Genomic DNA, 14123 nt, shown 5'->3' on the forward strand with positions numbered 1-14123 from the left:
GTTATCTCAGTTAATGTTCATGGTAAACCTGTGAGGAAGGCATGGATTTTTCCTTACGGCACCAGGGCTCAGAAAAAGTGAGTTACTCCCCCAAGGTCACACAGCTAGGAGGTGGCAGAATATGAATCAAAACCTTGGATTGTAGTGTTAATGGCCATCCCATCATTCCTCCAAAGCCCACAGTGCATTCCATTTCCTTAACATGTGAATGCATTTCCAGAGGCCTGCCTTATAGTTTTAATAATTGGTATGAAGGTGCAATCTCTTGTCAGCCAGCTTCCCATCTGCTGTAAGACACAGATAAGAAAAAAAGAGCTGAACGGACACAGGAAAATCCTCCACACCCACTAGCAGAAATTGCTGCAGCCCAGAGTTACCTTTGTCAGTTTAATTCTCTGAGCCTTCTGTGTGTGTCTGACTCACCTAAGAAAATGACTGCTTGGGTGAAATATTAAAATGCCATGCGTGGATGTTCATAATCTTGCTGTGGCAGCTCTGGGGATAATGGCTCGGAGGAGCAGGCTCTGCAGCCAGGGTCTGGGAGTCAGATTTGATTCCTGAGATTCCTGAACCAGGAACATGCTGGGCTGGACTCAGGGGGCCCAGTGACAAGGAGTCAAGAAAATGGCAAGAGGAAGGACTAGCTCTCAGAGGGCTCGGGCAGGGTGGCCATGGCCAGAAAATAAACCATGCTCCACATAATCGCTAACCTTCGTTGAGTGCTTTCCACGTGCTGGGCACAGGCTGGTCCTTCACAGGCACTGTCCCTTCTGATCCTCCCCAAAGCCTCTGAGGTAGGAATTACTAATATCTAGACCCATATTATGGATAGAGAAACTGTGGCCCTCAGAAACTAAGTCTCTGGCTGTGATAGTTCCCTAGGGTTGCCATAATGAGTTTCCACAAACTGGGTGTCTTCAAACAGTAGAAATGTATTCTTGCACAGTTCTGGAAGCTGGAAGTCCGAAATCAAGGCGTCAGCAGGGCTGTGCTCCCTTCCATGGCTCCAGAGAAGAATCCTGGGCCTCTTCTAGCTTCTGGCGGCTCCAGGCATTCCCTGGCTTGTGGTTGCCTCACCTCCATCTCTGCTTCTGTCTTCACGGGGCCTTTTCTGGGCCTGTGTCTTCTCTTCTGTGTCTTACAAGGATGCTTGTCATTGGACTTATGGCCAACCTGGGTAATCCAGGATGATTTCACCTTACATTCATAGTTTCTGGGGTCAGGATGTTAATATATCTTTTTTGGGGGGTCGCAATTCAACTTACTACATTTACCTAACTTCACATAGTAAGTGGCTGAGCTGCGATTTGAAATTAAGCCTAAGTCCCAAGTCCATTTGCTTAACCACTATGGGCTATATGCTACATGCTTACCTGCTGTGTGACTATGGGCATGTTATTTAGCCCCTCTGTGCCTCAGTTTCCTCACCTGTAGACTGGGGATAATAGTGGTAAATACCACGTGGGGTTGTTGTGAGGATTAAATGAGTTGACAAAGCACTTGAAACAGTGCCCAGCACATAGTATGCACGCAACAGAAGCTGCTGTTATGATTAGTTTTGCTGTTGTTATTACCAAGACAGTGCAGCTTCACTGGGATCCTGGCTGAAGGCTGAGCAGTCCTGCTGCTGAGGATGGGGCCGGACTGGGAGACAGTGCCTTTGGAGCCAGATTTACTGGGTTTGAACATCTGTCACAAGTGCTTCACTCTTATGAAACATCAGCCAGATAATCACAGATGTGAAAGAGATTTAAACATTTATAGGAGAACACTGTGCACAGTGGATGCTAATAATTTTGAAAGCATCAATGAAGAAAATGTTCCTTTAAAACAAAACCAAGGAAAACACAGGATTGATGTGAAGAGCAGCAGGAAGTATAAATAGACCAACAAGTCAATCCCAGCAGTAGAGACCCTGCATCTACTACCACACAGCCCTGGCTGGGTACGGTTCCTTGTGGAGCAAAGTCGTCTCAGGCTGGTCAGTTCACCTCTCCGGGGTCAGCTTCCTCATCTCTCAAATGGGGATGTCAAGATGGTTCGTGAACTGTGCCACGCTGTAGAAATGTGGGCCACTGTTCACAGAGTACAGGTTTGCCAACTGCCGAGTGCCTGCACCCAAGTGGGATGGGCCTTGGGTTAGGGCCCAGTCCAGAGAAGGGCAGGGAATGGGTGGGCTGGGCACTGAGAACTGGGACGGGCCCCTCTATGTTAGTATCCCCTGAACTGAATTGAGTGTCTTTGTGTGTTCATCCAAAGTCAAAGTGTTCCATCCTGTGGCAGAGTTAAAGTTCAGTATTTGAAGTTTAATCCACTACTGTTTTATGGGGAAACTCCAAGCCAAACAATAGCTAAAAATAGTGAATATATATATACCACATAAAATTTGGAACATATGCTCACACAAAAACCTGTACATGAATGCTCACAGCAGCACTAGTCACAATAGTCAAAAAGTGGAAACAACCCAAATATCCATCAACTGGTGACCTGACAAACAAAATGGGGTACATCCATCCATATAAGGGGATATTCTTCAACCATAAAAAGGAATGAAGTACTGATACATGTTTCAATATGTAGAGACCCCCAAAACACTATGCTAAGTGAAAGAAGCCAAAGGTCACATGGTGTATCATTCCACTGATAATGGAAGTCCAGTGTAGGCAAATGCATAGAGACAGAAAGTAGATTAGGATTGCCAGGGGCTGGAGAGAAGGGAGAATTGGGGGTGATGGGTGAAAGGACCAGGGATTTTGGGGTGATGAAAAATTTCTGGAATTAGATAGTGGAGATGGTTGCACAACCTTTTGAATGTACCAAAAACCACTGCAGAGTGTATTTTGAAACTGTGAATGTTATGGTATCTGAATTACACTTTACACAAAATAATCCCTCTGTCTGCCACTTGGAGAATGGCTTGGAAGGAGCCGTGTGGGGGGGCAGGGAGCCTCCTTAGAAAGTTGCGGTAACAGCAATAAACAACTCAGAGACTTAAACAATAAAGGTCCTTTACTCCTCATTACCCTTGTTCATTCTGCATCAACTGTAGCTTGGTCTCCTCACACCCCTTTTGGGATGCCAGGTGGTGACAGGGATGGACAGAAGTGAAGGATTAGGATAGCATTTGGCAGTAGGGTCTGCAGGACTGGTACACAACATTTCAGAGAATATTCCATTGATCTTCTAGTAAGACTACTCTAAGTCTGGATTCATTTAATTATTCAACTATTACTATTTATTGAGTAGGTACTGTGGGCCAGGCAGTTTTCCAGGTGCTGGGGGTACAGCAGTAAATAAAATACAACCCTCCTTCCCTCCGTGTCCTTATGGAGCTCACATTCTAGTGGACGGGGTGGCATTTGTGACAGCAATAGGAAGTTGGATGAAATGTATTACAGTCATCATTATGGCTGGGTATCAATACCTGGTTCTCGCATTCCTGGGTACACAGTAGGGCTGCTCTTCCCTACCCCACTGAACTCAGGCATGGATAGTTAACATGTTCTGACCAGTGAAATAGGAGCAGAAGTGACATGTGACACTCTGGAGTGGAAGCTTTAAGAGTCAGTGCACATTTCGTCATGCTCTCTTTTCCTTTGCCACAAACACTGTGCCGGTTGTGTGGTGGAGTTAGGGTGCTATGTAGGGGAAGCTGCGGTTGACCCTTGACGGACAGGTGCTATGATGAGTAAAGAACCTTTATTGTTTTAGTCCACAACTGAGTCTTTTTTTTTTTGTTGCCACAGCAAAACCTAGCATACTCTGACTAATATATGTTCTCTTTTACCTTTTCACCCTCTGAGGGGCATTAAATCCAAACTTCATCCTGGCATATACTTTAGAAAAGTAAGCCTAGGATCTCAGCACAGTAACTCAAACTTAAAAACAAGAGTCTGGAGGCACACGTCACAGAGAAGATGCTGTTGGTGATAATCCACTCTGTATGTGTTTCTCTGTGTGTATCTAAACTGCCCTAACTGGACTGTGCAGTCCTTAAGGGAGCCTGAGCACAGCACGCAGTGGGCCCCCATAAATGCCCTGATGACACGTTATTTGTAAGAAGGTGGGTTGGTTAGGATTTCCCCCACAAAAAAGAGGGAAGATCTCTGTGAGTGCCACAGGCACTGCCTGCTTGTCTGCTGGCATGGAAGTGTAGGGTTGGGAAAAACCCACCAAAATTTAAAGGCTCTCTTTGTTCTAGAATTGGAAACACTTTACCAAGATCAGAACAGCTTTATAGTGGTGTATATGCAGACAATTTCCCAGCCATTTCACTCCAGGGACTTTGGAATTTCTGGTAAGCAGCTCTTCCCTTGGAGAGGCCCTAGACAGGCAGGGGCCAGAGAATTTCTGGGCTCAGGGCTGTGCCCTGGTGTGGTGGCTCTGGGTCTTTTGCTTTGTGTCCTCAGGGGCCTCTGGAGCCCAAGTGCCTTCCAAAGGCACAAGGGAAGACAGCATGGAAGATGGAACACGTTTCAGTCTTTCACATGTCTGGGGTACCTCTGATGTTCCTGAAATGTGGCTGTGGCATGCAGAGCCCGTCTGTCCAGGGCCCACAGTGCTGTCTGCAGCCAGGGATGAGCCGGGGCCCTGGCCAGAAGGCAAATATCTATGGGCAGTCCTAAAATAGCTCTCTGGTATATCATGCCAATTAAATCTTGCCAGCCTTCTCATTTTAATAACCTAATCTGGAATTTACACCTTGCCTCCTCTCCCAAAGGGCCTGAGGCAGCACCCAAAAGAAGCCCAAACACAACAGGATAGCTGAAAATAAAGGCAGAGATCAGGTGAGATAATCCCCCAGGAACCTGAGATAGGCTGGTTGTCCGGGCAGGAGTGTTGAATTTGGCTCCCACTTTCTGGTGGCCAAGGTTAAAAAGAAGACAGAGTGGCTTATTCAGTGACGACCGCCCGATCAAAGGGAAGAAGCAGATACAAGTTCACAGGGAGAACACAGCCCATTTCCTGGCGCTAAATTCCACCAGGATCTATCCTGTGGATCCTTATGTCCGGGGCACTAAGTCACACAATGAACAGTCCTTTATAGAAGATGCTGAATCATTCTTCAATTGGCAGCTTTAGCCACATAAGTGGGCCCTTGATAAAGGTAAGGGTGTAATATTAAATTAAATTGCAACTCGGCAAAGACATTTCTTGGAGAAGCTGGCTTAATGGGCCCAGACAGATGGGTTGAATTTGGACATATGGAAGCATGGCGAGAGAGTTCCAGGTGGAGGGAACAATTTATTCAATAAATATTTACCGAGAACTTACTCTGAGCTAGGCCCTGCCAGTGGGACATACAGATGGCCGTGGCCTCTGAGGAGGTCATGGACTGGGGGGCCAGGTGCACAATTACCTGTTGTGACCAGAATGAGGGGCAATCAGGGTGAGGTGGGGGCCTAGGCAGTGTGCGTGGTGCAAAGTGTCTTGGAGAAGATGTTTCTGAGCTGTCTCTTGAAGGTCAAGTAGGAAATTTTTATATGAAGACGGCATATTGGTGGGGAGGGGAGGGTGTTCTGGGTAGAGAGGACAGCACATAAAAAGGTGTGGGGGAAGAGACAGTGCGAGGCTTTGGAGCATATCATTAGTTCAAGGTAGCTGAGCATGAGGAGTGAGGACAGGGCTGAGAGAGGAGGCTGGGGAGGCGGTTGGGGCTGAGGGCTTCCTGACCCACTAAGAAACGTGGGCCTCATCCTCTTGCCGATTGGGAGGACTTTAAAGAGGAGACTGACATTGTTAGAACCTCACATGGTGTGGCCCTTTCCTGGGAGCAGTTAGCCTGCCTAACTGGGTTGACCTTCAGCTAAAGGGCCCATCAGAGGTCCTTGCTGAGTCCTACCACCCTGCCCCAGCCCAGCCAGGACCCAGTGTATGATTATGGGTGACAAACACCAGTCCTACTGTCCAGAGATGGTAGTGACGACTCATCATTTGGAATGTGACCCCTAGCATCAAAGCCTTGGGCCACCAAACCACCTGTGAGCGGCCCACAGAGCAGAGGGGATCCTGATCCTTAGCACTCCCTCCCCCCATCCTGGCCATTCTGATATCTCTTTATTTGAAGATGAATAGTGTGAGATGGGGCTTGGACAAGCTTTATGAAGATGCCAGATGTTTCTGGTAAGTGTCTGCTTTTACCATTGAATTTTTTTTTTTCAGAGCAACTGTAGAGGGAGGTAGAAGATCAGAGTTAAAATTATTTAAAACTATGTATTTGCTTCTTCCAATATCTGTTTCCATAGAAACACAACTGCAATAAGCCACCAGTTTCAAAGCCAAGTGCAGTGCATGACTTTGAAATCCCTCATTTGCTTTCACAAAAAATGATGGTAAAAGTATGGGATGTGGAGGGAAGTTTGAAAGAACCCTGTCCCAGACTGCCCTTAACTTGGTGCCTGCCTGAATGGCCAGAAAGCCACAGAACCTAGAGTGCAGGGAATCCTTGAAGTGGGCTGCTTGGCAGCCTGTGGAGAGTCCCCTTCTGTCACTGAACGCCACTCACACGGCCTCCCGGGGCCACTGGATTGCACCTGACTGCCTCTCCGGTTGCAGCCTTTCTGGGAAGCAGATGGGGGAAGGCTTCAGAGAGTGCAGGCGGCCTCAGGCTGCTAGCTCCATGGCTGCCCTGTGGCTCTCCTGGGTGTTCAACGTTCAGCGACCCTGAGTGCTGTCCGCCATTTTCTCTTCATATCAAAACCATTTCCGAACGGTCAAGTGGAGGCGCAAGCAGTGGCCTCTATGGGAGGAGGAAGGCGTGGGCGAAAAATACACAACCCTTCCTCCTAGATTCACAGGTTGTCTTTACACCATCAATATGTACTGCTTTTACTGTTGGGGAAGTTATTTCAAATTATTTTCCTTAAAAGAAAAAAAAATCCCATATGGATGTGTGCCTGTGCACATATACACACAGTGTCACTTCTTGGTTCTCATCTTACTTGATCTAAAAGCAGCATTTAACACACTTCATCAAAACTTCCTCCCTGCATCACTTTCTTCATTTGGTTTCCTAGACACCAAACCCATCTGACTTTTCCCCATCTCTGTGGCTTCTCCTTCTATGTCTGCTTTACTGTTCCCCCCACTGCCTCCCTGATCTCCAAACACTGGGGCGACCTAGGGTCTGTGTTTGGTCCCTTTCTCTTCTCCATCTGTGTGTCCCCACCCAGTGCTTTCATCCAAGGATTTCAATGGCATCTGTATCTTGACCACATCTAAACTCCTTTCTCCAGCCCACACCTCTCCTGAACTCCAGACCCATATGTCCAACACCTATTCACCATTGCCACAGAGTAGGTATTAAAAAAAAAAAAAGTGCAAGCTTTTTTCCAAGAATACAAATCATATTAAAAAAAAAACTATTTTAACATACTTGGCAGATTTACACACACCTGCTATATCTGAAATGCAGAAACAGCCAATTTTCCCTTCAGACTCTATAAAACAGAGGAAAGGAGTGCTGAGACTCAGTGCAGGAGCTGAGCATGGGGCCAAGTCACGGGGGCCTCTTTCAGTCCTCATCTTGGTCTGGGGCATCTGTCTCTGGAGACCTCTCCTCCACCTTCTAATTCCCCCCGTCCACAGACAGCTCTCTCTCCCATGCTCCAGCTTGGGGCTCTCTCCTGGCTACTCCCTCTTTTCTGACCATGACTTCAAAGTCCCCGTCCCTGGCTTCCCCTGTTCCCATCATTGCTTAGTGGTTCCTCAGGATCCAGTCTGGATGTCTTCACTTCTTACTGTACTCACCCTCTGGGGGATTGGTCTGCATTCATTTCCTCAGTTCTCACCCTCAGTTGCTGATTGTCCCTCCCTCCAAATCTCCCATCTACTGGACAAACTACTCTCTTGTGCTCTGGGACTCTGCATGCAACCTTCTGAGGCCATCTGCCTAGAAAGGAACCCCTCAAATTCTCTCCCAAACCCCTTCCTCATTCTGCACTCTACCTCAGTGAAGAGGTCCACCATCCACCACCTAGAGATCTGGGAATTACCCATGCTGCTTCTCTGTCCCCACCCATTAGAGTCAATCAATTACCAAGTCTTGTCACATCTGCTTCCTTAATCTCTCTCAAGTCCACCCACTTTCTGTTTCCATTGCAACTCCCTGCTTTAGGTTGCCATCAGCTCCTGCCTGGATTACTGCAAAAACCATTTATGAACCATCTATGGGCCTCTAGCCTCACCCCTCCATCTATTCTCACCCTGCAGCCAGGGCAAATCTGATCCTGTCACTCCCCTGATTAAATGTCTTCAATTTTGAAGTTTCAACTTCTTTGGCTAGTATTATCATTTGAATTATGATTTGCTCTTCCTCTCACCTCTCCAAAGGTACCCTTGGCTTTGGCCAGCAGAATTATATATATGTAGTTCTGAAATATACTTAATATGAACTATATGAAATACATATGAAAAATTTTTTGACACTTTAAGAGAAAATTGATATACTAACATTATGCTTAATGCTGAGAAGTGAGATGGAAACAAGGCAAGTCATCTACTCCTATTCAACATTGTATTGGGAGCCCTCGCTAATAGAAAAAGACAAGAAAGGAAATAAAAGGTATACAGATCAGGAAAGAAGAAATAAAATCATGTGTTTGCAGATAACATGATTGTCTATATAGAAAGTGACAAAGAATTAACCAAAACCCTCCTGAAACTAATAAGCCATTATAGTAAGGTTGTAGGATACTAATTAACACACAAAAGTCAACTGCTATCCTATATACTAGAAATGAGCAATTGGAATTTGAACTTAAAAGCACAATACAATTTACATTAGCACCAAAACAAAATAAAATATTCAGGTATAAATCTAACAAAATATGTATATGAAGAAATCTATAAAACTCTGATGAAATAAATCAAAGAGGATAAATAAATGGTGAGATATTCCATGTTCATGGATAGGATGACTCAATATTGTTGTCAGTTTTTCACAACTTGGTCTATAGATTCAATGCAATCCCAATCAGGACTCCAGCAAGTTACTCTTTGGATGTGGACAAACTGATTCTAAATTTTATATGGAGAGTCAAAAGACCTAAAATATCCAACACAATATTAAAGAAGAACAAAGTTGGAGAGCTGACACTATTCACCTTCAAGTCTTACTATAAAACTATAGTAATCAGGACAGTGTGGTATTGGCAAAAGAAAAGACAAATCAGTGGAAGAGAATAGAGAGTCCAGACATAGACCCATACAAGTATAGTCAACTGATCTAAGATAAAGACACAAAGGCAATTCAGTGGAGAAGGGACAGTATTTTTGACAAATGCTGGATAAACAAGAAATGCAATACATAAAATTGAATCTATACACTAACCTTGTTCCTTGTCACAAAACTTAACTCAAAATGGACCATAGACTTAATATAAAGTGCAAAGTTACAAAACTTCTAGAATGTAACAGGAGAAAATCTAGTTGCTCTTGAGTTTGGGCTTTTAGATACAACACTGAAAGCATGATCCATGAAAAAAAGAAGGGGTATGTTGGACTTCACTAAAATAAAAAATTTCTACTTTGCAAAAGACAATGTTAAGAGAAAAAGACAAGATACAGATGGCAAGAAAAGTTTTGCAAAATGCATATCTGATAAAGGACTTGTATCTAAAATATACAAAGAACTCATAAAACTCAACAATAAAAAGACTGTAATTAAGAAGTGGGTAAAAGATCTGACAGACACCTCAGTAAAGATGTGCAGATGGCAAATAAGCATATGAAAAGATGTTCCACATCATATGTCATTAGAGAATTACAAATTAAAACAACAATGTGATATTGCTATCTATATAGTAGAATGGCTAAAATCCAAAATACTGAAAATGCCAAATGCTAGCAAGGATATGGAGCAATAGGAACGCTCATTCATTGCTGATGGTAATGCAAAATGGTACAGCCATTCTGCAAGACAGTTTGGCAGTTTCCTACAAAGCTAAACATAGAGTTAGCATGTGATCTAGGCATCATGCTTCTAGGTATTTACCCAAATGAGTTGAAAACTTATGTCCAACAAACATCTAAACAAAAATGCTTCTAGTAGCTTTATTCATAATTGCCCAAACTTGGAAGCAACCAAGATATCTTTCAATGGGCAAATAAATAAACTAGTACATCCACACAATGGAATATTAGTCAGCAATTAAAAAGAAAAGAGCTATCAAGTCACGAAATGACATGCAAGAACCTTACATACATACTACTGAGTGGAACAAGCCAGTTTGAAAAGGTTACCTACTGTATGATTCCAATTCTATGATATTCTGGAAAAGGCAAAACTATGGTGACAGTAAAAGATCAGTGGTTGCCAGGGGTTGTTGAAGCATAGAGGTTATTTAGGACAGTGAAACTGCTCTGTGTGACCCAGTAATGGTGGATACAGAACTTCATGCATTTGGTAAAACCTATTGAGGGTACAATACAAAAAGTGAACCCTAACATAAGCTATGGACTTCAGTGAATAACAAGGAATCAATATTGTTCATCAACTGTAACAAATACACCACACAATGCAAGATGTTAATAATAGAGGAAACTATGGAGTGTAGAGTGGGGCATATACAGAAACTCTGTACTTTGTTAAATTTTCTGTAAACCTAAAACTGCTCTAAGAAATAAAGTCTATTAAGCATAAATGATTTTAAAATATGATTTACACAATACATTTAAAACAGTACCTGGCACATAAATGTTATATAAATATTTATTGCATGATAATCAGTAAGGATGTGGAGTTGGGATACTTCCAATAGGACTACAGAATCAGATGTTCAGTCTCTGGACGCTTACACACACTCGCACGGAGAGACCGTCCTCCACGGGTCCTCCCTGTCAGTCGCAAACCTTTCACCCTGTTTATTTTCTTCTAACTGCTATCAGAAGCTATGCTCTAAAGTAACTGTGCTTCTTGTCTGTGTGTTTACTGTCTGCCCCTTTCTCCCCTCCCCAGCCTGTGGGCCCATGAGATCAAGGGCTGTGCTGCTGTGCTCCCGTCCTCTCCCCAGTGGAAGATGTGTGCTGGGGTGCTGGGCTGGGCGTGGGAGATCGCTCTGATGTGGCCCTGTCCTGGAGAAGCTGGTGGTCCACGAGGGTGGGGGCAGGGGAACACTCAGCAAAGATGAATAGCACGTATGCTAAGTGTCCTGAGAGAGGAACACCAGGATGCTGGGGACTGGAGCAGGGAAGAGCAGAAGTCTAAATTTGGTGGAGCCAGAGAACTCAGGAACATGTCCCCACAGAGGTAACACAGGGACCTGTAACTAAAGTTCATTTACTTGTCAGAGAAGGTTCTAGAAGGGGAGATAGTATGGGCAAAGGCTGGAAAATGTATCATAGAGCAAGGCCTATGACTGGAATCCTGAAGTGTTCAGAGTGTCTGGAGCAACAAAAGGCATGGAGGTTGGTGAAGGGAGGAGGAGAAAGACCGTAAAGATCTTTGATCACTTCTCCCCCAAGCACAGACTTTCTCTGTATGGGGGTCTTGGAAAAAAACAGCCCCTTGAAGGAGAATTTAAGACACACCTCCCCCTGAGCACACTGTTCAACCACCATGCTGTGTCTGATAGAAGAGGGTCTGAGAGAAATCAACTGACAGCTTGATGTTGTTTAGTGGGAAAATGACAATAAACTGGCAGGGCTGTGGGTCGACAAATCAAAGGGTTCTGCTGCCATGGCAACAGAATGACAGGGCAACCCTAAAATAAGAGGCAAAAAAGAGGAGCAGGCCAGAAAAGGTTCAGAGAGAAATCTCAGCAGATACTTGGAGGGAAACAGAGAATCTGGGCAGTAAGTCAGGGAGCTGGCTTCCCTCCAAGTCCCACCTTGGAAACCAGACACCCTTGGGAAGGAAACCCCCTTCCTAGACTCAGTGTCTTGTCTACTTAATGAGGCATTTCTGTGGTACCTCATGGCTCCTCTGTTTGAGAACCATTGCCCTGGAAGGGGTGAGGGTTCTATGCATAGAGCATCTATGCATTGAGAGCCTCAGGACTCATTACAGAAAGGAAAGAAGACAGGTAAGGTCAGTGAAGGGAAAATGTCTCTTACACTGAATCAGACTGCACAAGGCTTGATCTTTAAATGGCCCAGAGGCAAACAGGATCCATTTCCAGAGTCTGCTGACTGAGGCTGACTCCAGCCCTGCAGCCTCTCCCCTCCCCCTAGTAGCCAGCGTCTGGGGGACCCGAGTGCACACTCAGCCCTCACCTTAACCTGGAGTCGAGGCACCTGTACCCTGTCTGTCTGGCCACCTAGGGGCCCAGCACCAGGCCAGTGGGGGCTGGTCTTGGACCCCTGGCTCCTTTTCTGGGTCCTCCCGCTGGCTCTGCCTGCCTCACCTTTCCTCTCCCTGATATTTGGGGTTCCCAGTCTGCTCAGTCCTCTAATTCTGGCCCTCATCTGCAGTCTCTGTCCTGCCCACTTTGCAGATCTATGGCCAGTGGCCAACAGTCTATGAAAGCCCCTAAAAACCACGTGCCTGTGTGTTGAAAGGCAGGGTAGGGTATGGGTGAGAGTGTAATTAGTGTTGCCACTACCCTGCTGGGTAACCTCGGGTAAGTTATAAAACCTCTGGTGTCTGTTTCCTCATCAGTCCACGGGGTTAAGGACTGCTCCTCTGCCAAGTGTGTACAGCAAATGGTGCTGCCTCCCCTCTGTAAACAGCCTGTCTGCCCATGAGACCTCAGCCGAGTTCCTGCTGTCTTGGCCCATGGGCACAGCCAGGGCCTGGTCCGGCCTCTTTGCCAGTTCTGGCTGTGCCTGTCTGGAGTCCTGCTTCCTTCCAGAATGGACACTGAAGGTGGTGAGATGGAGGTGCACAGCCCCATATCTCCCTTTCTAAATCTGCACCGTCAGAAAATGGTATTCTCTGCCATTGCTTTAGTTGCATAACTTCTTACTGGGCTGAGTAAACCTTCTGTCTGTTTCCAGAAAAGTGAGCCTAGGCATCTTATTTACTAGAAAAATTTATTGTCTAGAAGGATAAAAACCTCTGTCCCCAATATATAAAATAACCATTTCCACTTTAGTTTAAGAATTCACACTAAATTCCACAAAAAGATTTCCCTAATAATGCAGTGAGAGACCTGGAGAAAACTCCAGTTTTCACAATAGAATTTGCTACCCTGTAGAGAAATCCTGCTGTACAGCCTGGCGCTCTCCAACCAAGGCACGAGGAACTGATCTAAGGAAAAGTCAACAGAACTACAACTTCTAAAGGGTCTCAAACTCCCCAAATCTGGAGCATGCTAGGAAGACCAGTGTGGGTTAAGGGCAAGGCCTAAGGCAAGACTATCAAAATATATATTTAACTGTCCTTTTATATAAGGTTCTTTATTTTCACAATGCTTATCACTTTGAAAATCATAATAACCAGAAGGAGCTATCAGAATATTTATTCATTAGTAGCACTCCATATGGAACTTATTTTAAAGGAGATTAAAAACAGTGTAATTTCTGCACCAATGGATCACATAAATATTGTGTATGCAGAGAATATACTCATTTGAATGGCCTGACATTTCCCCTTAATTCTACATTTATATCTAGACAATTCTTTTGCCATTGTTTTTTTCCAGGATTGAAGACTTTATGTTCAGCCTTTCTGAACTCTGTGTCAAATGGAAGGGAACAGAACGAGGAGCTCCTGATGAGGAATGTGGACCCGTGTCGAGCTGTGATATTTCTCGGTCACTACCCCGATTTCCTCTCAAGAAGCACCCCCTGCGCAGGCAGGTGGACTGTGTGTCCAGACCATGTCCCCACAGGCCTCCTTCCTGCCAGTGGCCTGGCTTACCTCCATGCTGTACCTCTCCACTGTCCTTCTCAGGGGGTCCACAGCTTGCCAGCAAATCAGGATGCACAAGTCAATCAGCAGCATGCCCCCAACGATCACGAGCAATTTCTGGTCCTTGATGATCTGCAGGGAGGAGGGCAGGGGCATGAGGGAGTGGGCGTGAGAGCTGCTCAGACAGCAGCGGGGCGGCCCAGTCCCGGGTGTGACTGTGTACCACACATTACCTCATGTAGAGACAGACACCATTATTATACTCATTTGATGGATGAAGAAACTGAAGTTTGTAAGGGGCTAAGTAACTTGCTCACTGTAATACAAC

The 14123-nt window shown here is 45.2% G+C and overlaps 1 protein-coding gene across 1 annotated transcript in view; it reads right to left on the reverse strand.

Annotated features, from left to right (window-relative positions):
* The window catches only part of GABBR2 (gamma-aminobutyric acid type B receptor subunit 2), a 338133-nt gene that overhangs the window by 38926 nt on the left and 285084 nt on the right, over nt 1-14123 (reverse strand). The window contains exon 13 of the mRNA XM_036888312.2: nt 13805-13927. Within this exon, the coding sequence (XP_036744207.1) occupies nt 13805-13927 (123 nt within the window). The remainder of the gene's footprint in view (nt 1-13804; nt 13928-14123) is intronic.

The sequence above is a fragment of the Manis pentadactyla genome, chromosome 3 (genome assembly GCF_030020395.1).
Source record: "Manis pentadactyla isolate mManPen7 chromosome 3, mManPen7.hap1, whole genome shotgun sequence".
Taxonomy (NCBI): Eukaryota; Metazoa; Chordata; class Mammalia; order Pholidota; family Manidae; genus Manis; species Manis pentadactyla.